At 29.7% G+C, this 27296-nt stretch overlaps 1 protein-coding gene across 1 annotated transcript; it reads left to right on the top strand.

Moving 5' to 3' along the window:
- On the top strand, positions 1-27286 carry LOC148275682 (uncharacterized). The gene is made up of 7 exons (XM_088235353.1): positions 1-112; positions 2373-2486; positions 3635-3731; positions 4769-4917; positions 22912-23004; positions 25249-25345; positions 25426-27286. Exons 1-7 carry the CDS (start codon positions 98-100, stop codon positions 26607-26609), a joined length of 1749 nt encoding a protein of 582 aa, XP_088091479.1. The 5' UTR covers positions 1-97; the 3' UTR covers positions 26610-27286.
- Positions 27287-27296: the final 10 nt, after the last annotated feature.

The following is a 27296-nucleotide window of genomic DNA, read 5'->3' as shown; positions in this document are numbered from 1 at the left end:
ATTCCTGTCTTGTGTTAAATCACACGAAGAGGAAGAAAGTGAGCGCGAAATTTGAAAACATTTTTTACGTAAAACTTTTAAAACAAATCAATTCAATATGCGTGCATTCCAAGTAAGGGCAAATTCATTTTCAACCTATTGTGATCATAATAGTATTAAACCTATCAGAGTGCCTTCTTAAAATTAAATCAAACCTGCAAAAAAAAGTATTTGTAATAAGTGTGACATAAAAATTATTATTATTATAATTAATAACTAGTAAAACGATCATAATGGCATTCAAATAAATGTGTCGTTTTGTATTTATCTTTTAAGGGTGCTTTGTTATTTTTGAAATGCTTCCAAATATTTTTTTATTTTCTTTTTCTATCTGCCTCTTTCTCTAAGTAAACCTACTTAGAAGGAAATAAATTTACATTCAATTGAGTTATAATTTCATTTTGTGCCTTTCAATTTGTTGAATTTGCATACAAAGTCAATTAAAATATTTTGTATATATATTTAAATAATTATTTTACATACTACATAAGTTAATGTACTTATATCTACTCAGTCACATACAAGAATAATACTTTGTTTTGGGTTTAAAAGGGCCAATGTAGAATAATTTTTTTCTTGCCAACATTTTGTATAGAGTTAATGTTAATTAAAAAATAAATATATTTAAAGCAATTACACCCTAATTACATATTTATAAATATATTTTAGACTCTAATTTATATATTTTAGACCCAAGCCACAGAATATTCAAACTATTAGGGCCTTATTTATAAACCTGGTATTAAATTATGCTTAATCATAGTGGTAAAAACTATCCGCTAAGATTATAGGTAAGGCCTTTAGATTATTATTATTTTGGATTTAATTTATATTACAGTATTAATATTATTTGCTAGATTATTCAAAAACTATCCTTATTGTTAATACTATCTCTAATTCACAGACGCACTAAAGCACTGGTGAATTAAATAAAGCATTTCTACCAATACAAAATCTATTAATTAATACGATTTATGATAAATTACAATTTCAATTGACAAGTTTATTATCGACGTAAGTTATAAACTAAAAGAACTTGATACGCTTGCTTACTTAATTGAAATAAAAGTTGGTTTACACTCTTATTTATCTTAAGTGGAAGTGTGCTAAGTACCAAAAAAATATTTTTTAATTAAATGTTTTGAAATGCATTCGTTTAAAAATATACACATTGACTTATTTATTATTTCATGAAAGGAAAAATATTTATTTATTGTAACCGATATTTCAAGCAATGAAATAATCATATTGTACACATTGATAATTGATTTCTACTCTATTGAGTGAAAATGTGCTCGTTTCCCCAAATGGTTTTAAGATTTGTACCTTTTTTTGTATAAAAAAAATAGTCTTATGCGATCAGCAGGTAAATATTCAATAGTAATGAGCCCTAAATTGCATGAAATATTATCTCTTATTGCGTATACAATCAATCAATACAATCTTAGACAATGTTCGCCTTTTCCTGTTTATATGAGATATATAATACATTATGTCATTACTTCGAAGCTCGGTTTATAAATATATGAACAAGTACTCAAACTAGTTTCACTATTAAACTTGTGATTTCTCCTGTCACAGAAAGATTTTATCATATTTAATTAAGTACTGCACTTGCACTTGCGGCCGTTAGCGTTATAAATTGAAAATTATCGATGTTTTGTTATTAACTATAATGTGCAAAAATTGACGAGAGGTTTCTGCTATGTATACATTTGTTTTTTTAAAAGACATTTTGAGACTTCAATTAATTAAAGATTAACATTTTATTTTACGCTGAGTTCTAGTACTAGATGAAATATTTATGTTTATAATGAGAGAATTAGAAACTTATCTCGTGCAGTACTGACTATTACGGAATTTTATTGTTTAAATGTGTTTGCATAATTCTTATTTAATTCAAACATAACAAGCCTTTTATAGTAATTAAGGTCCCTTTCATAAATCTAACTAAATAGATTTTAGTGGTGCAATATATTCTTAACTAGACGCGTATTAAAATAAAATCTAAATACTTTGCAATGCATACATTTTTGTCGTGTTAAATATCGAAACTTTAATAATCACTCTTCATATTGACCGTTGCAAAATGTCCTAAGCTTATCAGACATTTTCGTTTAAATACAAGCAATCTAACATCAGCAAAAGAGTGCAACATAATATTATGAACATGCATAGTAGCTAGGTGTAGGTAATCGATAGTAGCTAGACATTATAATTCTTATCAATTTATTTTAATCAATATTAGTTTTAACGAGAAAATAAAAATATCGGTATTTTTCGACTGATTTATTTTAAATAGCAAACGAATTATTGGTATTGTGTTTTTTCAGGTATTCACTATCGTAGCTTTAATTGCCGCCTGCAATGCTGGATATATCGGCGCTGGACATGGACACGCTCCAGTGGCTGCATTTGCAGGACACGACGAGCATGTCGATTATTTCGTAAGTTGTGGCAATTGTATAATCGTTATCCAACACTAGCGAACAATATTACAATCTTACATACGATACGGTTGCTCCCGTAACAAACTTTTAGCAATACCCTTTATGTTTTTGTTTTAATATTCAACTACAATAATTTCAAGTACAAAAAGTCCACTTAGACATATTCATGTATACATATTTACTATACCTACAGACATATCAAAGTTTGGAAAATAAATTCTCGATCGAAGTTTATCGTATGTTGTAATAGAAATAAGCGCCGATGATTATTTCAAATTTGTGAATTTTGGTATTACTTATGTTAAAACATATAAAAAATTAATTTATGTTACAAAGTTCCTTCATATTATTATTTAAAAAATTAAACATCGCTTACCCAAAATACACAACGTTTGAAAAAAAACTTTTGAAGGCCTATAAAGGTTTGAACAATTTAACCGTATAAAAAATAAAACCGTAATGGCTCTATTTGTAAAGCGTTTTGTTTTACAAAAATATTGCGTAAATCGAATAGGTATTAATAATTTGGTGAATAATTATTTTATTTGTAACAAAGTATAAATTGAAATGTAAACATCCGAATAACATTGAATTTGGGTGCGATATCAATGATTAAGATGCAGTGCATTTTATATACTACCGCATTACCAAGTCGTGATTTGCACGATCAGCATTGTGTTTTATTTAAATAATCAACAGATGTAATATTACTACTACTAAAGGAAGATTTAAAGGGATAAATATCTTATATTTGTACACTTATGACAGTTCTATCGATGAACTCATATTGTTTTATAATAGACGGTGTGAACATGAGTTTGCAGTTTGTTTGATTATTTTATTAAATTTGTGTATTTTGATGTTACTATCACCACCTAAAAAGACTTGCCCTAATTTAAGAGAAAAAGCTTTTATCATAAATCGATGCAAAAAAACATGAATATGGGTGGATGGGCAAGTTTAAAAAAATACATATGATCAAATAAAGCAATTTATACTGACTAAGCATTTTTGTAGCTCTGTAAAATTGTAAAATCGATTAAGGTTTTGTGCAATAAATAAAGCCAGTCATATCAGATACATTATTCAAGACTTATCAAATAATAATCAATTTATCAAAGTTTGATACAAAAATGTATTTTTAGGCACATCCCAAATACACATTCGACTATTCAGTGAAAGATCCTCATACCGGAGATAACAAGAACCAATGGGAAACAAGAGATGGAGACGTGGTAAAAGGTAAGATAAATTTTTCGCTATCTGAAATTCGAATATTTAAATATTATTAAAATGCCAGACATCTTATTTTGACACTAATAATAATAATAATATGACCAGTAAGTACAATAAGAATAGCGTTTAACGTAGTGATTTTAGTAGCTCTTTATTAATTTGGTAAAATATTAAAATACTTCGTCAAAAAGAAATGATTTTATTATAAACTAGTGAAACATAAAATTTAAAATGCTACTCTCAATAAATACCAGGATTTTTTTAGTAAAGGTATGTAAAAGCTCGTCTTTGGACTCTTTCCAACAAGTTGCTATTTCTAACAAAATTGGGATTCTATATCTGAAACCCATATTCGATAGTTGGTCTGATATAGGATTTGATTATTTTAAGTAGCATATTTGGTGTTTTATGTGAGAATAAAAAGACTTTTTTTATCAAGTAGATAATTGAATTAATTGTTTCACTTTCAAATCTACACCATTTAGACCATATACAAATACGTTTTAGGTCTTTCGAGCCGATGTGAAGAACTGTAGATTTATAAACATTGAGTGTGAGAAGCCATTTCTTGGTCCATTAATGAGTACTCTTCAGGTCTTGCTGTAGTTTAGTTATCTAAACTGTTATATACCTGAAACTTTTTGTGTTCTTATCAATAACCTGTGTGTACTGTAAAATATTTAAAATATATATATATTTGTCGTTTTATTCCGCAAAATAAATGTCGAAGAAAAAAGTAATAAATTAATCTTGATGTTGCCAAACAAATTATTTTATTCAATAGATACATGGACATTAAACAATATTAACTATCGTATTATATTTTCCATATTTTTTGCTTAATTTATGTACTCATGGCGTGCCTTAACTTCACCTTTAGTAAAACGAATAAGATTATTTCATGACGGCCAGTAAGGATAGTGGGTTTTAAGAAAAATAATTTTATCAATGATCAAATTCAAGTGCGTATAAAGAACTAAATGAAATTTCACACAATTAATGAGTTTGGAGGTTTGAAGGCAACTAAACGTTTTTCCTTACAGGGTCTTACTCATTGGCTGAAGCTGATGGAACCACCAGGATTGTGGAGTACACTGCTGACAAGCACAACGGTTTCAACGCCATCGTGAAGAGGGTGGGACATGCTCAGCACCCCCATATCTATGGACACGAAGAACCCCATCATCATTACTAAATGTTCCAGCCATCCACGAAGGCTTTGCCATCTTGTAAATAGTCCAATGTAAAAACAAAGACGTTATTTAATGTTATCTTGAAATTTTGTATTTCCAAACATAAAAATCAGTTTTACCACTCATTTGCTTTTAAAAGAATTACCATTATATTACGCCTTTTTAAATAGACTCTCATTCAATATGTTTTTGCTTAAAAATTGTGACAAATTAATAGCTTGGCTAAAATATTTATGTTTTACACAAAAATTGCTAATATTTGTTTTAAATATTGCTTTATATTGAACATTTAATGAAATATGTATATAATGATGTTTTTGTTGCATTTTGTTATATTCAATGTTATTATCTGCACTTGGAGTAACTGTTTTGTTTTTTTTACGTTTTTAACGAAATATATAATATTATTCAAAAATTGCATTTTTGTTCTACTAAAAGCATTGACTATCCACTTTAAATACGATCGTTGTTATTTAGTAATGTTTAAATAAGCTTAAGTAATGTATTTCAAATATTTCGGGGTGCAGTCTGAGTTTCATCATATCATCATACCCTAATCCGCACCCTCAACGGTGCAAAGGAAATTGAATTGTGAAAACTAAATGCGGCATGTCTCCATCGTAAGTTTATCTTGGCTTTCGGTGAAAGAGACGGTGATATATTGAAGTGTAAAAACACTTAAAAACGCTAAAACACCTTAAAACCCTATATTCCATAAGGGATTGAATCTAAGACCCTGACACCAACCGCTTCACTTCAAAGCGGACTTATCTCCACTCAATTTTAATTTTTAAAATTTTTACCAGAGAGTAGCCATCGAGTTGAAATCACTCGTCCGGGATTCCGGTTCTATTTTACACAGAGAGCTGTATCTTTTATCTAGTAGGGGTCGTATTGACATAGACCTTGCAAAATGTGATTAAAGCAAGCACTTGGCACAGTTGTTCACTTGGTCAAACTGAGTTGATTAAGCCTGGTTGGCAGCGTTTCCCCCCCCCCCCGCCGGGGGGTAGGGGGGGTCAAAGTGTCCATCTGCCGCGCGTCCGTCTACGATTTAAATCAAAGTCAGTTTGACTACTATGTCATGTTTGGTATCGTTTTCGCATGAATTGGGGTCAAGAAATTCATTTCTGAAACCATCTTTATGACTTTTCATAGTAAAAATAGGGAAAAAATAGAAAACAGTAAAGAAAAACTTTTGTTTTTTTTTGTTTTTGATATTGTTCGATGTTGATAAAAACCTCAAATCCCAAACCCATAATTATAAAAAAATAACCAACTTTCGTGTTATTGAAACCAACTAGCCCTTAGTCATGACGTACTCACGTAACCGTTGTTAATATAACGTGGGGTAATTACTAAAACTAGGTATCTCCAAAATAAGCATTTGTGAGTTACATAAAAACACATTTTCTTATCTTCCTCCATGAATGCCTTAAATAGACTAGTCGTAATTCATTCAAATCATAATATCGCAACCGGAGTGTAAAACCAAAGTAAATGCAAATTTCTAATTTTTGACGTTTTAATGCAAAAGCATCCCATTCCCCGTGTAAAAGATATGTAAATAATCGTACATGAAAATATTAAGATATTAAAAAAACGTTTTAAAAACCCAGTTCGGCAGAAGATCTCTGGAAAAGATTGGCCATTCTAAATTTGATAAAATGCCCGATGAGCTGAAACACGAAAAGTCGAATAGAAAATCCAAATGTGTCGCAATTCAAAAATATTACTTAAATATTTTTGATAATGATAGTTAGTAATGTAATTTATATGGATGGTGTAAATCACTGTGTTTTATGTTTTCTTACTATTTCAGATGTGTTGACTGCGTATGATAATATGTATTGTCACAAAAATGTTTTGTTTATATGTACGGTCCCAAATGAGTTTTTTTCAATAACTTCTGGAAGTATAATATGTGCTATATATATTATACGTTTTATTAATAATTAAAATCTTCTAACGCCTACATGTCTAAACTACAATATTCGCACGTACTTTAGTTTTACACTCCGGATGCCTTATGATGATTTGAATGCATGACTTGTCTATTGGCAGCATTCACAGCGGAGGATAAAAAAAACATTTTTAGTGGGTAACTCACAAATACCGATCCTTCTCTCTTGATTTATTAATGTAGCCTCCATTAACTCATCATCATCGTTCCCTTTCCGCACCCAATGCTGCATTGGGCACTGAATTGGTACACCAATCGCAGTGTATCTTGATAATTTGTGTTACATGAAGGTAAGATGATCAGTCTTACGCTTAAGCTACCAGTCTAGGGACTATGAAATATTCTGGTGTGAATACACCCTTTAAAATAAATATTTTATATCAACCATGTCGGGAATCGAACCCGAGACTTCTTGCATAATATCCAAACTCGCTGACCATTACACCACGAGACCATTTACTAAAAGCGGTTATTAATGTTATGAAAAAAATTAAAAATAAATCTTTTAGATAGAACGACCTATACAAATTAAAAGGACTCATATTTTCGGGCGTCACCTAGTTAGTGAAATAATTTTACTTAATCTCACCTACACCAATAAAGGTTTTAGTTCTTCTACTTCCCACGAAAATCGTCGGATAAAAATAACTAACTAATTAATTAATGTGATTAAACATAAGCAAAATGGTAAATGTAAAAATAGCGTAAACATCTGCAGTTTCTCTTTTAACACTTTGTATCCCGGAGCCGTGTGAACACGTGATTATATAACCAAACGTTGTGTCCCGGTCCCGTGTTTTCACATGGTTTACCAGCTGTCTAAAAAAGTGTATTTTATTGACATCTAGTGACTTTTATTAGTACTTTTTCGCTGCTGGTAAACCACGTGAAAACACGGGACTGGAACACAACGCATGGTTATTATAATCACGTGTTTACACGGCTCCGGGATACAAAGCACAAAAAAAGGAGTGAGGCCCTGTATATGTGCGAACATTGCATTGCGCAATGTGGCTCTCCATAAAGGCCAATGTTGGCAAAACTATCATACAAAAATTATTTATTGAATTATTTCAAATAAATCTTAGAAGTTTCAATTGATTTAACCTAGTATTTTCATATCATTTACAAGAAGTAAAAAACCCATAATATTCGATTACAACATTAATAATATCAATCTGGGAAGAGTTACACAAATAAAGGATTTGGGGATAGTTTTTGACGAAAAATTGACATTTATTCCTCACATTGATACCATCACTAATAAGGCAATGAAATGTCTTGGATATTTGCAGCGAACCGTAAAGGATTTTAATTCCATCACTACCCTCAAAGTGCTATTTACTGCCTTGGTTAGAAGTAATTTAGAATTCAATTCAACAATTTGGTCACCTTATTACAATGTTCATATTTTAAAGTTAGAAAGAGTACAACGTAAATTCCTTAGATTCATCAATTACAAACTTAATATACCCGCTGAAAATATTGATTATGATAATTTATTATGTACACTAAATATGTCAACTCTATGTAAAAGAAGAATTATAAATGACTTATTAAATTTATATAAAATAGCGAATGGCGTATTGGACGTCCCGGAATTAACTAGTGTTATCAGCTTGAAAGTACCTCTTCGAAATACTCGGCAGCTAACGTTATTCTTTGAATCTCCTGGCAGTCACAATTATTATTACAATTCACCAATACCTAGACTACACCGGCTAGGTAACGAGTATGGTGAAGTTGATATATTTTGTCTGTATTTATATAAATATAGGTTAAGTATTCAAAAGGTTATAAATTAATTTATGTAAAATTTCTTAATATTTTTCTTTTTTTACTATTTCTTTTTCTCATGTCTCTCTTTAATAATGTATAAACTTATATGTATGTATATGTATGCGTGTATGTTTTCATATGTAAATTTTTTAAATATTTTTCTATGTACCATATACCTATGTTGGTACATTTCCTGATTTTTACTTATTATTGTATCTTTTAGCTTTTCTTATGTTATCTTTTATTTTTACCAAATTTACATACTTATGTTTCACTGCTGCACTTAATGTAATTTCTAAAATATGTAAAAGCCCATTGGGCGTGTAAATCAATAAATAAAATAAATAAATAAATAATAATGACACTTTTAAGAAACCCTTTACAAAGCATGAAATTTCACAAAAATGGGCAGGGCACAGGGTAAATTCTATGTGTATTCGGCCGGTGCTCAAAGTGTAAAGAGATTCTTCATCTTTGTTGAAATATCTACAATTCTTGTATTACAACTGTCAAGTTTTTTTACATAACTTAAACTTCTTTGATTGATAAAAAAAAAATTGAATACTAGATTTTCTTACGCTTTTAAATCTGGTGCCCGCTTTAGGATAATCGTAAAAAACCTTGTTATAAAATGAAATGAAATCCGCAACGTCATTACGGAACATCCCCAGCTTCCATTAAATAAATATTTGAAAATTGAATTTTAAGTTGATGTGACAATACTAGTATGTCTAAACTACTCGTATTTAAATAAAATTATTTTTTCACTTGGATCCAAACACAATGAAAATATTTATCTCAAGAAAAAATTTCCCGACTTCTTCAGCATTATGCCTGTCACCAGCGCTAACATTCAGGTTTGTTTTATGGCGGTACTTGTTATAATTTCTCAAGGAAATGAAGCACTATCGTAACAATTATTACCGTAAATATGGTAGTTCCAGTACGAGTAACTAGTTACCATATTACCATAATTATTGAGACTCGGTTAAGTAGCTTGTTATTCCATTTCTAACGTTTATGCGGAAAACTTTCTTCACTTACCGACATAATCATAACAACAATCCATTTATAATGGTAGTCATCAATACGTTCTTAAAATTAGCAAAATTTAAATTATAGAAATTAAATCGTATTTAATACAAATATTAGAGGAAATGTACAGAATAAAGAATAGCTTTAAAAAAATTCTTACTTAAACATGTCCAGCAAAGTTAAATGCTTTGACAAAGAAACGTGCCGGCCGCCAGCGCTTTATTTCATTTGTTATTATAAGACCTTCTTAATATATTTACTCCCTTTTACGGATCCTGATATTTTGCTGTTCAGACGACTGGAGTTTAGATAAACGAGGTTTTACTGTAATTATCATAAATTTATTTACTACGTTTTACATCATAAAAACTTTGAGAATGTAGTTATGGAACATAAAATGTCATCAAAATATATTTAAAAACATTAATATATCATCCTTTTAAACAAAAAGTAAAACAATAGAAAAAATGGATTTCCATAAAAGTGCTCCTAATATGGGATACTTAGATGGATAAATGTTATACAGGGTGTTCTTTGAACCCTGTCACATCCGAAATCATGATGATCAGTATGAGAAAGAAGACATATTGGCACATTAAAATATTTTTTTAGAACGACTAAAATCTTAAAAAATAAAATATATAAAAAAAACAAATGGTTGCTTACTTCTGCAGGGGAGAAGCGAGGGGAGCGCGGCCGTGCAGTTCAGACTCCCCCCTCCCCCCTTCTCGTTTCTCCCCTGCAGAAGTGAGGAACCATTTGTTTTTTTTCTATATTTTATTTTTTATGATTTTAGTCATTCTAAAAAATATTTTAATGTACCGATATGTCTTCTTGCTCATACTGATCATCGTGGTTTCAGATGTGACAGGGTTTAAAAGACAACCTGTATACAATAATCACATCTGAAATCGATATTATTGGACTCAATACGGCACTAATGACTGCACGCTTTGCACTGAGGTCACTCCATGTCTTTGATTTACCGCCATTTTTCAAAGTGTCGCTTTTTTTTCAGTTCTGTTGTATAAGAAGTTTGGAACCTGGATACAACCTAAAAAACATAAATGAATTTAGTTTTACTAAAATTCCATATTATAAACAGTGATCATAATTTCAGATAGTACACCATATTAGAATTGCCCAGATATCACGTATTGAACATCAGTAAAAACAAATATATTCACAAAATATATTTTTTTAATCAAACTTCAAAACATAAAAACATAATTTTTTAACTTCATTCCTCCTCCAACTCAAACTTCATTAACAAAAGATTGATAATCTTCGAGACGATCAAAATAATTAAGATGTAATAATTCTTTCATCTGAATTTCCCGTAGAGTAATTTAACACTTAAATGAAGTTTTTTGGCATGTTGAGGTACAAAATATATATTGTTTGTCTTATGACGTAGTGGTTAACACCGTGGCTACATTAGAATCTGGGTTCGAATACCGAAATGGTGACGCCGATTAAATATTTATTCTATTTTGTTATGCCGTGTGTTAAACATGCCATATTTTACTATTGTTTCGGATAGCATAGCAGCTTCCATCGTCCTGGCTGATGTGCACTTACCCAGTAACACGCAATAACACGTGAACAGCTGATGCTTTATGGGTGTCAATATTTTCAGAGAATTAGATGTACTAGTTACATAAATGTATTCAAGGTCTATAAATAGTTTGTAATAAAAATTATTATAACTGGGAAGGAATACATTTCTGATAAAGGATACGGAAGTCTAGGCATTTACAAAAAAATTCACCCACATCGATAGGGTTTCAGCTCTTTTACTTCACAAAATTCAACAGATGTTAAGAAAATTAATAAATTACAATAGAGATGGAGAACATTTCAGAGATGCTGTGCAGATTTTAAAATTTACCAGTTTTCCTATGTTTAAACATCCTTAAATCAACAGATGAAAGAGTTACGAAAACGTAGATGTTTAAACATAGGCAGAATGGTAAATGTTACACACCGTGTTAAGTGATCACTTAAACCACCCAACGACAGGTTATAAGCCCTGTAAATGCCTAGACTTCCATATCACTTTTCTAAAATGTTTTCCCTTCCTGTTGCAACAAATTTAGATCTGAATAACAACTCCCCAGAGAGTAAAATCTACTGGCCTATACACAAACATACTCAAAATATTGCATTTGGAGGTCGTAATTTTTAATTTAGTTAAAATATTTGTTTTCTTATGGTTTACTTAGATATTTAAATTTTGATGGACATTTTCAATGAGTTGTAGATAAATCAGTCTTAATCAAGTTGAGGTAGAGTGGCGTTCGAACCTTGGACCTCCGATCCGTGAGTCCGCGACACTAGCCACGGGACCACAACCTGGTACAGTTGTATTTTATTTTAATTGTATCTACTTGTACATTTAAAATTGTGCTGTATTTTATTATAACTAGAGGACCGATAAGTTTGTGAATAAATAAATAATAAAAATCTTTTTGAATGTAAATATTATGAACTTGGTAGTATAAAATAGCATAAAAAACTAAATAAAACAACAGTAAATAGGTTTAAAAAAGAAAATAGTGTAATGCATTTTTTATGTTTACTTAAGCTTGGTTATTAAGCATTTAATTAATGTTTCCTTTCTTTATGTCACAAACAATCGAAACAAGCACTTTATACAAATATGTAATGTCTAAAAAATAACGGCAAAAAAACTTCCATGTCCTATATTAGGGAAAATACCCAATTATAAGTAAAGGCTTTCATTATTAATACTCTACGAAAATAAAATTCAGTTCGGTTTCTAGTTTAGTTTTCAATACACAATTCTTACATTCAAACGATTCATAATAATACGCCTTTCATCTTTACATCACAAGAAAGCAGTAAATACCAGTAATAGCCATTACCCGGGTCTATCGAATCCTTCTTTATAGAATTATTCACCGGATTTTTTTCCGAAACTAGATACATTTTTAGTTATTCCTTTTGAAGAAAAAGGAAATATAAAAAAATCACGCGTTAACAAAATAATAAATGTAACCGTCAAACAGGGTTATTCTGCGTACTTTTAGTAAAAAAAAAATGTTAATTATTTTTTATTATATGTATTATGTAGTGTATATTATATGCATCCATTGCTATTTCCTATATTATTTTATTTTTTATACACCTTTTTGTTAGCATATCTCAATAGTTCGTATCATCAAAATCGCATTTCAATGAACTTATTTCGCGTTTACCCAGCATGAGGTTATTTTGCCTGAATTGAAAAAAAACTGAGTTTAGTTAGTTAAAAATTTATATTTATTTATATTATATTATATTATTTATATTATATATAAATAATATAATATAATATTATATCACTTACTAATTTTATTTATTTATTCATATTTTTCGCTTACAAACTATGATTAATAATAAAAATAATGTGACCTCACTGGGGTTTCCTGTGCCGAGTACACTTAACCAAATACTTTTTTGAAATAACATTTGAGAATAAACATAGAAGACTAACTTAAAAAACAAACATTATTACCAAATATTTAGACAGTTTTCAAAACAATGTACATCTATATTATTTATATTACAAAACACACAATGAAAATAACAAAAACCTAACGTAAGCTATACACTTGTGGAGCAGTTGATTCAATATTGGTATGGGCGAATGAGACAATCCATTTTACTTCTACCTAGCTCCACTATCCTTTTTTTTATGGCCTTTTTAAACATTTTCTCGTTACTATTTTTTTTAATAGATAGTGGAAGTAGGTTATATTTTTTTATTGAAGTAAGTGATGGCAACATTAAAAATATATTTACCAGCAGCGGTAATGAGATACTTTGTGAAATAAATGTATTGATTAATAGGTAGGCAGAATTACACAACTATTCGCTGTCAAATTCATACAAATTATGACTTGCATTATTTTAAGGGTTGCGCTTTGTGCTCAACTGGGACTTAAATATTTGTTTTATTATGGAAAATTTGTGCTAAATCTTTCCTATTCCATTTTCATACGATGAATGTACAAATATTGAATTTTATTTCACTATCGTCACATATTTAAAAAAAATAAAAACAGAATTCTAATTTTGAACGATAGTTCATTTGAACCAAAATTTTTAATGACGGCAACAGTTATGAAGTCGATTTATTATTCAAAATAAAATAGTTCATAGTAATCTTGCTGGTGATACATGCGAGTGATAAACAATTTTTCGTCTACTGTTTGGCAAAAATATGTTCAATAACTCCGTTTGACGGTAGGTACTTATCGTAAAAATAAAACATTTTAATGACGAACTTTAGCCATACGGGAAATTGGATACAATAAATATTTTCTTGCGCGCGGTAAAAATTGAAGCAATTAATTGTAGGTACGCCAAAGTTTTCTGAAAATGTACGAAAAAATAATACAAAATATTTAATAAAAACGAACTACTTTGTATGACGTCACTGGTTCATATGAATCAAATTACTATACGAGAGTTTTGGGAGACTTTTGGTTTGCTTGCTGTGGATGGACCTATAATGGGAAGAAATGATCGAGAATAACTGGAAAAGAACCTTAGACGTTACACACGGAGTTATTTTCGAAATACAAAACTTCATTTAGAAAAATCATAGCTCCTATAATACGATATCCAAAAATTGAAAGAAAAATGTTTGGATTTTTAATAATCTATTACAAATGAATATATTTTTTTTTTTAAACCACTGAACTTCCTTATTATCGTCCTTCTTAAACTTCATTGCTTATATTTCAACGTTATATTATTTGTAGATATTGCAAATTTAAAATGACACGTTGAAGATTCATAATTATTATAAAGTTCTATAAATATTTTTTTAATTATCAAAAAATATTAATCACAAAAACATTACTGCCATCTACCGGCCTATCTATTAATCAGTACCATTCCAACGCCTATACTATACGGAAAGCCTACAATAAAAAATATATTTAGGTAATTTATTATGTAATAGATGGCGCTTTTCATAAATTGAATTAAATGGTCTATTATGTTATATTTACTGTGCAAAAATATAAAAGCCGGCAGTGAGGTTTAATCAAAGATAAAATAAAATAAATAGCAAAACAAAACACTTAATCATGTAAGAATTGTTTTAAACACTTTTTTGTAGTTTTCTCTTTAGTTTAATGATAAGCAATAAGAATATATTTTACTCTTATACAAGCGGCGAGTGTTAATTTTAATGGTTTATGTAAAATAATAAATATATTAGTGTAGAACAAGAACTGAAAATATTATTAGAAAAAATCCGCCGAAAGAAACTCTTCTTCTTGTTCTTGTTCTTGTTCTTCTTCTTCTTCTTCGTTTTTTATGGCCTTTTCACCCGATGGAAACTCGAAAGAGCGGCTCATCGCAACCATGAGTTGATATCTTAACGTAATCGTCGTAACCAGACATTCTCCGGCTCCAGCTACCAGCGTCCACAAGCCTCACCACTCCAGTTAATTCAGGTATTCATTCTTCTTTCTGCAAGCATATTGGATTAACTACATTTAAACATACCTGTAATTCGATATGCATTATTGTAATGCTTTCGTAGTTGTTCGACCTTACTTTAACAATATTTTAAATAGTTCTCACGAACATCTAGAATTATGTAAAGTAAATAAATAATCCTACTAAATTCGTCATTATGGACAATTGGCTTGTTGCAGAAATGTGTTGTTTGCATAATTAAAAAATAGGCACAAGATATTCGTTATCTCAGAATTATTGATTTGCTGTTTTTATTTCTAAAATATAATAACTTTTAAAAAACATGTACCTTTAATGAAATTTATAAAAAACTTTATAAATAATAATAGTAATCTCATAATGTAGTAAATCCTTTATTTCTCGGACAAGCAGTCCCTCCACAAACTCCTACCCCTCTCCTACCCAACCGCTTCACTTGTCCGCGTCTGTTGCGTATTGCTTCGTTGGTTAAATACGTTTTTATCTCATTTTTGTTGGGGAGGGGTAGAGATTTGCGCAAAGGAATACCAGTCCGAGAAATAAAAGATTTACTCCATTTTGAGATTACATAGAAATAAAAATTAAAAAATGACTGATTTTTCGTACATTCGTTTTTGTTTTACGATCATGACGATTATAAAATGTGGCGAGGAATCAAACTTCACCATTTTTTAAAAATTAAATCAAATAAAATAATTTTTATGCGTTAATAAAACGTGTGTGCATTAAGTATTTATTCCGCTCATGGGTACGACGCACGCACATTAATGGTTGGTTGGTAAGTTAATGTAGTATAATTGATTTAAATCGGAAGAATTATATAATTTCAATGTATATTTCCGTTTTTTTATTCTTCCGCATTTCGAATTAACGATTCGATTGAACTCATCAACTAACTGTTTTTTTCCTTTTATAAAAATGTTCTAAACGTTTCATCGAAACCTTGTAACAGTGTTAATTATCCATCATTTTCGAATTTCCGCAAAGAGGCTCCAGGCGTCTTTGTCGGCTGCCAACTCGTATGCATCTTCCCGAGTCAGGTTTGCATCAACCGTTTGCCAACTTACTATACAAGTATATTGCCATAATTTTGATGTTAGCAAATAAGTATTTTTGGAAGAAGTACTTCAATGTTAAGTTCATGGTAAATGAGCAAATGACGCAATAATGCAACTACGATATTTAAAAAATGCATTTTTATTAAAGTATTTAACATTTCAAAAAAGATTTTTACATTGTCTATGTACGACAATTAAAAAAAAAAATCGATGATTTTTTTCTTCTACTCGTGACGCTCCTAACAAAGGTTCTATTGAGCATTGCTGCATCTAGTATTTTTTCATATTTTTTTATTTATTAAAATCTATGGTCATATACACAATAAAACAGTTTTAGTATAATAAATATATAATACTAGACTTAAAAAGATTTTTAAACTTATAATTAACCGTGTACGTAATGTGTTATAAGTTATTTATTGACTTGGTTGTTTATTTTGTAGAACTTTAAATTATAATGTTGATATAAAAATCAAACACTGATTTGAGTCTAGTTAAAATTGATGATTTTATTTTGAAACACAAAAACAAAAAAATCGGTTAATTGTTTGGTCTTGTTAGGGCATTTTTAAACAAATATGAAGATTACAACTGAAGGTCCTTTTATAGCTATATAATTTTAGGTACTTAAGTAATAATAAATTGGAGGTATTAATATTATTAATGTTTAAAGCATTAACTTTGTGGTCAAACATTTGAAGTAATGTTAGTAAATATGACTATATAACCACTAACTGGTCTTTTTAGTCTACCGGTTTTATGTATTTTTGGAAATACTATATATATATATACTACGGTGATAGTGAAGGTGGAGGTGTATTTTAGTATTTGCATGTTGTTGTAGTGAGTGTCCTGAAGAAGAGACGGGTACGTCTCGAAACCGGTAGACCAAAAAAGTCAGTAAGTGGTTATATACTAGTATTTACTAACATTAGTTGAACGTTTTAAGTTCAGTTGAACTTTGTACGTTCAATTTAAACTCAAATCCGTATTTGATTTTGATAATAAAATTATTTTGAAAATGGCGTAAGTTATAATACTATACCATAAATTAATCAAATTGGGAAAATAAAAAAATAAATACTTATAAATATGTACCTTTTGAAATTTAAAATAAAAATTGTAATGAAACAATAGTAATGATTTATCGTTCGTGAGTAGTACTTACCGTTCCTCTCCTACAACAATAATGCCCGCACGCTGTGGCTGATTTCCTTTTTGAATATATTGTTATTCAAGTTGAATATGTTACCAATAATGTTATTATACAAATTGCAAATTCTATATATGCATGAATTTTTTGATGCATTAGTGTTTAAATCAGCACAATAAAATTATTTGGTGTGATGGGCAGGTTTAGAGGGTACCTACATGAAAATTTAAAAAAACTAAGTAAATTAGAGCAGGGAGTATAATGTCATTTATAAGTTTAAATAAAAACATGATGTCAGCAATTTGTCGTCGATCAAATAATGTATTTTTGTTTCATTGTAATTATTAAATTGGGAATTGTTTCTGTACGACATTCATTATAGGAACTAGATTAAAGTTCCGTGTTCAGCCGGCTTCTAATAATTGCGTAATACATTTTTTTAGGGTATTAATATATTTAACTACTTTAGTGACTCTAGTGACAAAACCTTTGAATGCATCACCTGTATTATGCCTGACTTGTTCGATGAAGTCGAGTTAACTATTCAACAGAATATCGAGGTCCCGAATTATTTAGAGATAATTAGTAACAAGGTTATATTGATGATGAATTGATGGAAAGTTGAGATGGAAGCATTTAGAAAAGTTAAAATACAATTGGTTACGAGCACAATATAAAAAAAGGCGGTCCAGATCTTCTTTGACACAAACACATCGTATTCCAAACCACTGTTGAAGATTTCTGATCCAAAAATTTCTTTTACGCCTCATACTCCGTCTTCATTTTGTCTTCCCTTCCACTATTTAAGCCTAGGGCATATTTTTCTCTACAGAATATGTGGTAAAAATATGCGGCCTTTCGTCTTTCAACAGCAGTCAACAGTTCTCTACCCTTTTGCTGCCGAGTTCGACAATAAGGAACTTCAGCCCTGCGGGAAATGGGATACAAAAATGTTTTCTTGCGCGCAAAAATTAAAGCATTAAATTGTAGTGCAAAGTTTCTTAAAATGTACGGAAAAAATACCAAAAAATATTTTAATAAAAACGCACTACTTTGAATGACGTCACTGGTTCATGTGAGTCAACCTATAATCTGAGAGCTATGGAAGATTTCCGGTCTGCTTGTCGTTTCTGGACCAATGGGAAGAACTGAATGAGAATAAGCGGAAATGAACCTCTGACGTTAACGGAGAGTTATTTCAAAAAATCCAAAACTTAAAAAAAATGTAGCGCTGATAATACGACATATAAAAATTAAAAAAAAAAATTAACTTAGTTAAATAGTCTATTGAATTATTATTTTTTTAAACCACTGAACTTCCTCATTCATTTTCTTACATAACCGAATGAGTTATTGTTATGGCGCTACGTTAAGTACTATTTTTGATGAGCCATACATTAAACATTCCAGTTGTCTTGCAGTTAAAGAGTCGTGGGCGGTTAGGATTCTACAGCCCTGTTTTAAGTTTTTTTTTTATGAAAAATATTATCATTCCGTTTTCACATCAAATAGTCCTTAGGGTACTTCATTGATACTCTAATCGTTGCGTAACATCAATCGTTTTGTATACACATGAACGTAAAATGATCAGTCGTATGCTTTGGGTTGGGACCCATCAAATAAAAGTCCGGGGACTATTATTTGATGGGTCGCTTTTTGCTGAAATATTGCATCAAAAACCACAAAAAAAAATGTTTGACATCGAGTAAGAACGCTTCTTCAAAATTCATGTTTTTAAAACTATACTGTTGGTAAATTAAAAAGTAAACAATAAAGTGTTCTGAAAATCAGAACACAACGGCAGAATCAACCAAATTAATTTTTGTCTAACATTACAAGTTACAATAAATCTCCTCATTTTTGTAGTTTAACCTTGGTTAATCTCGCCAGTTAAATTGAAGTAGGTGGATTTGCTAAGATCTCTCTGATGGACTTTTGGTACATGATTTATAAAATAAGATTAGGAATTTAAATTTATTTCAACAGAGAGGAAAAACATTTTTGAGAAGAGAATATGAAAGCCAATGACTGGTCATAAGCCTAGACTTCCATATTCCCTTATCAAAAATGTTTTCCCTCTCTGTTGAAATAAATTTAAATATAAATAACTCCCTAGGAAGGGAATCCAGCCAGTTTGCAAGCATTTGGACATACTCAAACATTGTTAAGATTAGACATATTGAAATATGTGAAAGAAAGTCAAAATAAATTTTAAAAGGAGTTGAAAAATATTTTAATGTACAGAAAGCATAATATAACACTCATTTACTATCTGAAAATAACTTCATATTTGCAAAATTAACCCCATTGTAATTTATGAACTGTCTCGGTGTTTGGTAAAGGGTGTCTGGTTTTGTTCCGTTGGGCGTAAGTGGGGGTGAAAGCGAGTGGAGGAAACACACATGTACCATCTTTATAAATATGATTCGCAAGTCTGAGTCAAGGCAATCGGCTCTAGTCAACCTTGGCCAAGACATTTCACCAAGAACAGTGGGTTTCGTCTTCTTTATATTGTTATTAAATTGTTTGATAGTCATTAATGAAACTAATTAAGTGACTCTTAGGAAGATGTTAACTTGGAAGGTAAATAAAATTACTTTATAACAAGGTACTACCATTTTATATTATTTAACAAATATTTCTTACTACAAACGAAACAAAAAAAGAAGCGAATTATTTACGGATATCTACATCTGTAAATGTTAAGTATATCTAGTGGAAAAGCTATCAACCACGCTTAAAACATACCTTTTTTAACATACACATACTGATAAGTTGTAAAAAAATCATGTTTTATTAAAACAAATAATGAATAAAAATTACTATTTTTGAACGCGTTAATTTGACATAGATTAATAATATGTATCATCTTTATATTTTTTGGTTATATTATTGTATTCGCGGTGGATTTTTGAAGTTGAACTGAATACGGATTATCCTAAAATAAATTTTATTTTGAATTTAATGTGTATTTAAAAAATCATATGCGATATCGAAAGCGAATTTTTTATTTATTTTTATTTTCCCTTTTTATGAAATATAAAACAAAAAATAATGTGTCCTCCTTGGTGCCGAGGTCACTTTACGTTGCAATTTAATTTTAAAAATTAGAATATACGCAGAAAATATTACAGACAAACATAAAATTTACGAAATATCAAAATCATATTACCCACTGTTTTTTAAAACCATATATGTATTTAATTTTCTCTGAATGCTTATGTATTATTTATATTACAAAACATAAAATTGTTAAAGTTTTAAACATTCATTTAAAAAGTATTTTCACCTTTTATCTTCATTTAAACTCTCTCTAATTAAATTATGATGTCAAATGCTTGTATATAAGCTATGGGCAATAAAATAGAGTTGTTATCACTTGTGTTGTTCAAAACGAAGCGAAAAGAAATTCGATGAAAGTTCGGATATGTTAATAATATAACGTTTCCTTTTCACTACTTTCTTCCTGCTACAAATTAAAAACAAACGACTGCATTTCGCTTTCTATATAGTTAAATCTATGTTTTCTTCATTTAGGTTTAAATAAATAGTATTTTTGCTATCATTAAACAACATATTTCAAATAAAAATAACTTATACATTTGCGCTTTTCTGGATCATCGGGTGTTAATGGGACACCTTGTTTACATTTTAGATAGTATCTGTTGAAACGTTCATCATCTAAGTAGATAAAAATTATTAGTAAATTTTAAGATCCTTATTTATTTTTATCCACACCAATTCATGATGCTTACGTCCAGCATTGCTTTTTAAATTAATATTCGTGGTCTTGTACTTATGTTTAATAAATTGTGATTTTTAACGGAACTATTTACGGTTTTACAAAATTTTCTTTAAAATTAAAACAGTTAAGTTAATCGTCAGATGGCAAATTATTTTGATTTTTTTGAAAATCTGATTCATCAAAAAATATCAAATTATTAGTGCACCATTATTTTTACTGTCTGAAACAACGATAAAAAGGTATTCATTTATACAAAACATAAGTTTTGATTTTGAAATGATCTTTTCTATGAAACTCTACAAAAAGTATGGAAAAATTCATAAAAATTTGAAAACATGAAATACAGATACATTATTTTTTTATGGAAATTTTTTTTTCAAACCGCACTTGGTGATTTCTTAATACCTTATAGTTTTTGAAATGTCTTTTTAGGAACCCTAAAATAAAAGACTTACCAAAAGAAGATAAGAAACATTTATATTTATGTTAAATGTACATTCTGTTATGAATACTGTTTTCTCATTCGGTACACTAGATTGTTTTGTAATAACTCATTTTATATTTCTGTCGTGGACTTAAAACAGTGACAATATTAATGGGGAAGTTCAGTTGTCTTTTAGTCTTTTTAATTTGTTAATAGACTATCAAACTAAACAAAAAGATATATATTTTTATGTATCGTATTATTAGCGCTATGATTCTTTTAAGTTTTGTAATTTTGAAATTACTCCGCGTGTCAGGTCCTCTACGGTTCGGAATTCTGCTGATTGGTCAGTTGGCTTCCCGCAAATCCGAAATCTATCTCAACACTATCGTAGGATCATCAAAAAGAACTGGTGACGTCGTTCTAAGTAGTTTGTTAAATCTTTTTCATACATTTCAAGAAACTTCGCCGTACAATGTTATGGTCTAATTTTTACAGAGCTTCAGAAAATATTTTTCATTTCAAAATTTCTAGAAGCACTGAACTTCATAATAAGTTATTTATTTTTAAAGATTTCTATAAAAATAAATAATTTTTAATATATAAAAATCATCTACAAACTTCAATTAACACACTGTTTGTTTTATGATAAGAAACACATCATTATTTCGCTATTCATATTTAGTGGTGCCCTAGCATGCCATCGGAACTCTAACTACAGTGTTTCTTGATCATATATTACACGAAGGTAAGGTGATAAGTTTAGCGCGTCATGTGCCAGCCCAGGGTTAGTGAAATATTGCAGTGGAAAACCACCTCATCACCAATATTTCGTGTCGATCTTGCCAAGAAACCAAACCAGGACTTTAAGCATGGTAGGCGACCGCAACAAACACTGTTCTTCGAGGCGGACTTATCTTTACTCGATTTCCTTTTTTGGGATTTTGCCTGAGAGTAGCCATCGAGTCAAAAAGACTCGCTTAGTGTTCTGGTTCTAGTTCACACACAAAACTATATTTTTCACCCACCTAGACACAGACACATACTAGTATTAGAAAGATTGTTTTCTGATCACTATAACGCAGTTGTACACATATAATGCAGTTTTAAAAAATCTGTTTTAAAACTGGGCTACATACATATTTAATACTAAAGTATTAAAAATCATTCATTCATAAATTATAAATTACGAATTCAATAATTAAATGAGGTTATCCGTAATGGTAGGACATGTAAAATATTTGCACAAAGCATTACCGAAAATTCAGGTATATGACTTCATTAATTTCATTTATTATTCATGGTATTATGTAAGAGTGTGTTTTACAATTTTTAATGTGTATTATTTCAACTTTCAGGAATGCATTATACTATGGAGTATTCTACTTGTAACGGCAAGTGTTTCCATATCACAAGACCATTTAGAAGACGAAGTTTATGCATCTGACTATGTAAATATTTTATTTATTTTATCGTAATTACTTGATATTACTTAAATTAAATTGGTTTATTTAATTCTTTTACATTTACATAATTATATAAACGTGTCAAAAACATATATTCAGTATCGTATCAAGTAAAATAAATAATTAACGATCTATTCCTTAAAAAAATACGAACAGTATACTGCTATTCCAAGGAAAAAAGCAGTATAGGGCAAACATTTAAAAGTATGTTATTTTTATGCCATCTGATTAATAATTGTTATCTTTCTAAACTACTATCACTAATAAGTACAGATAAAATTTTAAATAAACAACAGGGTCGATAAATATACGGAAAAAATACCAAATACACAAAACCTTAATTTTCTTAAAACATTTTTAAATGCTTGTTACTGCCTTATAATTGGGAACGGCTGCATTTAAACCTGTGTTTAATTTTACTAAAGAAAACCATTACGACCTCTTTATAAAAAAGCAGGAAGTTTAAAATGTTTTTATTTCCAAGAAAACGTAAATAATATCAAAGAGTTCAAATTTAAGCAACAATATTTTAAATTTGTCAAATTATTTAAGATAAAGATTTGACTCACACCCTAGGGAGTTATAAGAATAACATATGGAAACAGAGATGGAGAACATTTCAGACAAAAAAAAATAAAGTTTTGTCATTTATAGGGCTTATGACCTGTGGTAAGCTCGTGTTATTGACCACTTTACACACATCCACTATTTTTGCCCGCGTTTTAAAATCCATATTTCTTCAATTCTTCCATCTATTGATATTTTGTAAAGCGAAAGACCTGAAACCTGCATTGCTGTTAGTAAAATTTGTCTGATTGAATTATTTTACTTACTAGGCATCGCCTGAAAATATTTTTTATTTTTTGTACTTCTTGGACCTGCCGAATTTTTCAACATATGCAAAACTGCTAAATGTTACATAATGTTTAAAGTAGTCACTACAAACATCCAGTTCAGGTTTTAATTGTAACGTTATTTAAAGATGTTATGAACTAATTTAAAAAAGCAAAAATAAATTAATAACCGCAAACAGCTAGACCTCCATACTTCCTTCTCTGTTGTTATACGTTTAGTTTTAATTTGTTGTAGTTTAATTGAATTGAATCAAATTGATTCATTTCAGTGCCTTTATAAATACACATTTTATTATGTATTTAGATTGAAAAATATTTTAATAGAAAAAGAAAATCATCTTTAAAAAAATATTAATTTACAACAAAAATTGACTTAACTTAAAAGGAGATGTTTCCTTATTGAATTTAATTTATAATAATATTGTTTTTAAATTAAAACCATAGAACTTAATAAACTAGATTTTATTTCACTATGATATAAAAATCAATAATTGTTATTAAACAATTATTAAATGGTCACAAATATTTTTTAAATATGTATTTTTTATATGAGAATTACAGTTCGGAAAATCTAAATTTATTTTTGATTTGTATAAGAAAAAATACGTTACTTAGAAAACAGGCTATTTTTTAATCACTTTACATTTAAATAGCATAGTTGTTATAAATACACAAATACTCACGATTATGTTACAAATAAAACTTCTAAATTATACGTTTTCCTATGCGGTCATTTGCTAGCACCACAATTTTATTCGAAGTAAACGTATTTACAAATAAAACTATTTATATAAATATATTACATATAAATATACGTACAGCTTGTAAGAATCGTGACTATAATAATATTTTGCAGTGTTTTCACTTCACTAACTCGGCGAACAACTTTAAAAACATTGCATAATATTATGTACGTTTCTTTATTTTGGACATGCAAACAGATAAAACCAAAAATTAATTGAATTTCAAGTTTTTCAATTGAGAAAATTAAGTCATAATTTGAATAAGTGTGAAAAAACCAACAATGTAAAAAGAAAAACAAATCATGACATTCCATTTTATACCTAATATTTTTTTATTAAGAAAATCGAAAATAAACTTAATCAGAAAATAACTTGTTTTACTTTCTATGCTGAGAGTGCATAAATGCAAAATATTTATCATCTCTCTTACCGGGTATATGTCACTTTCATACAAGAATTGTAGGACTCTCCATAGATGTTACAGTTTCAAACCTGAAACGCAAACAGGTTTCGCTACCGACGCGTTGAGCTCTCTTTTCACGTGAGAAGTAATAAATACCGTATTTGGCTGTTGGGAAAATGTACTAATTTATTTTTGTATACAATATTTACCTTGTGTAAACTATTTCCAGAACAACCCATCATATTCGTATAGCTATGGAGTAAAAGATTTTCATACCGGAGACGTTAAGTCACAGTGGGAATCTAGAGATGGTGATAATGTGAAGGGTAAGATTTTTTTTTATTTTAATCCACAATATCTTGACATCTCATTCTTATAGCTATAAATTTTCTTTTACTTGTTTCAGGTCAATACAGTATTTTGGAACCGGATGGTTCTGTTAGAACTGTCGACTACACTTCTAATTCCAAAAGTGGATTTAATGCAGTCGTCAAGACTGAAGGTCCCAATGTCCACCCTGAACCGCATAAGAACACATATCCTCCCTTGAAAGAATCGAGAAGTCTACCACCTCGAAAAGCATTTAAGGAAACGCCCAAACCGTACGTTGCGTTTGCTAAGTCAGAAATAAAGAGTCTTGCATTTGCGGATGCAGGCAATCACCGTATTATTTCAAAAAAATACAATCCAACACGTATTGAAGAATCAAAAGATATTTTGAAATTTCAATCTCACACAAATGTAGAAGAACCGAAGCTCGTTGAAAGTTTTGAATCGAGTCCAATTATTTCAAGTTTTGAATCATCGAAAACGCAACCGTTATTATCTAACAAATGGAAGTCTCCAGAAGTGGAATCTCCAAAAGCTTATAACTTCGAAAACGTGCGATATACGTCTATAAAATCAAAACCGAAAGAGACATTCAAATTAGAAAATAGTCAGAATTTTTTTCAGCCAATCGGAGAAACAGAATTCAAATTTATAGAGCCCGTTGTCGAAAGCGGTTTCAAAATTTCAACTCCAATTTCGGAAAATGCGTATAAAGCGTCAAAAGCAAAAAGTAATCACGAGTTTAAATTTTCTGAACCGATCCCCGATGACGGATACAAATTTTCTAGTCCAATTGTCGTAGGTGAGAACAATTTTACCCCACCAGTTATTCAAGGTGGATTCAAACCGTTTTCTAGTATTTCAAGTGAAAGTGTTATCAAACAACAACCAGCTCCGGCGAAACCCTTCGTTCCTTGGAATAATTCACCTCCAGAGCCACAATTGAAACCAATTCACGGAAAAACCAGAGTAGAAAGGCCCAAGAAGAAGAAACCATTTACCACGCCGGGTCTTTCACATTACGCAACTCACGGAAGAGGAAAATTTAACACATCTCATCGTAAAGGACCCAAGTTTGACTATTCTCGATACTTCGCTAATAGCAAATCTAGTAGCGGATCACCAGTAATGTTTCCTTCAGCTTTTAATCATAATGCAAAGCAGGATCAAAATGCTGCTGCAACTAGAATCGTCAGACAGTTGATGCATCAAGGTGGTTATGGCAGAAGACACATTCCCAATGGCAGCTACTATGCATAGGAAATTTCCCATCAATACTCATTACAATTCTATTTATCGGATTAAATATTTTCCATGTGTATATAATATTCTGCGTCAATCTTAATTCCAGTGCTCTTTGAGTTGAGTTTTTAAATAAAACCACTGTTTTTAAGCTTTAATACTGTTATATGAAATTGCTATTTATTAACATTACTCGTGATATACCAATGAGAACTATTGAGAAAGTTCAGTGCAACGGAAAATTGGATATGAAAATATTTTCTTACGCACGGTAAAAATTAGAGCATTTAATAGTATGGCGAAGGTTCTCGAAAGTGTGTGAAAAAATCATAAAAATTGTTTTGATAAAAATGAACTACTTTGAACGACGTCACTAGTTCTCCTGAATCAATCAAAAACAGAGTGTTGTGATACATTTCCGGTTACCATGAATCTAACCCACCGATCAGGACAAATCACCTAAGAGAACTTGAGACGTCACAAAGGGAGTAATTTTAAATTCACAAAACCTTAAAAAATCATAGCACTGATAACGCGGTACATAAAAATACAAAAAAAAAATCGTGTTATTTGATAAACTATTTACAAATATTTATATTGTTTAAAACCACTGAACTTTCTCGTTGAATGAACTCAATATTGTATTTAATTTTTCGTTGTTAAGTTTATTGTTTTATAAATTATGTTAATAAAAATTAATATTTT

This window comes from Micrasema longulum, unplaced genomic scaffold (assembly GCF_059751315.1).
Source record: "Micrasema longulum isolate JH-2025_06_02 unplaced genomic scaffold, ASM5975131v1 h1tg001361l, whole genome shotgun sequence".
NCBI classification, from domain to species: domain Eukaryota; kingdom Metazoa; phylum Arthropoda; class Insecta; order Trichoptera; family Brachycentridae; genus Micrasema; species Micrasema longulum.
This window is presented reverse-complemented; position numbering and strand designations above follow the sequence as displayed.

Bases quoted from the DNA above. Each gene is read 5' to 3' on its own strand.
- LOC148275682 (XM_088235353.1), top strand. The intron at 2,487-3,634 runs GTAAGTTGTGGC...ATGTATTTTTAG, and splicing joins ACGAGCATGTCGATTATTTC to GCACATCCCAAATACACATT. The intron at 4,918-22,911 runs TAAATGTTCCAG...TTCAACTTTCAG, and splicing joins AAGAACCCCATCATCATTAC to GAATGCATTATACTATGGAG.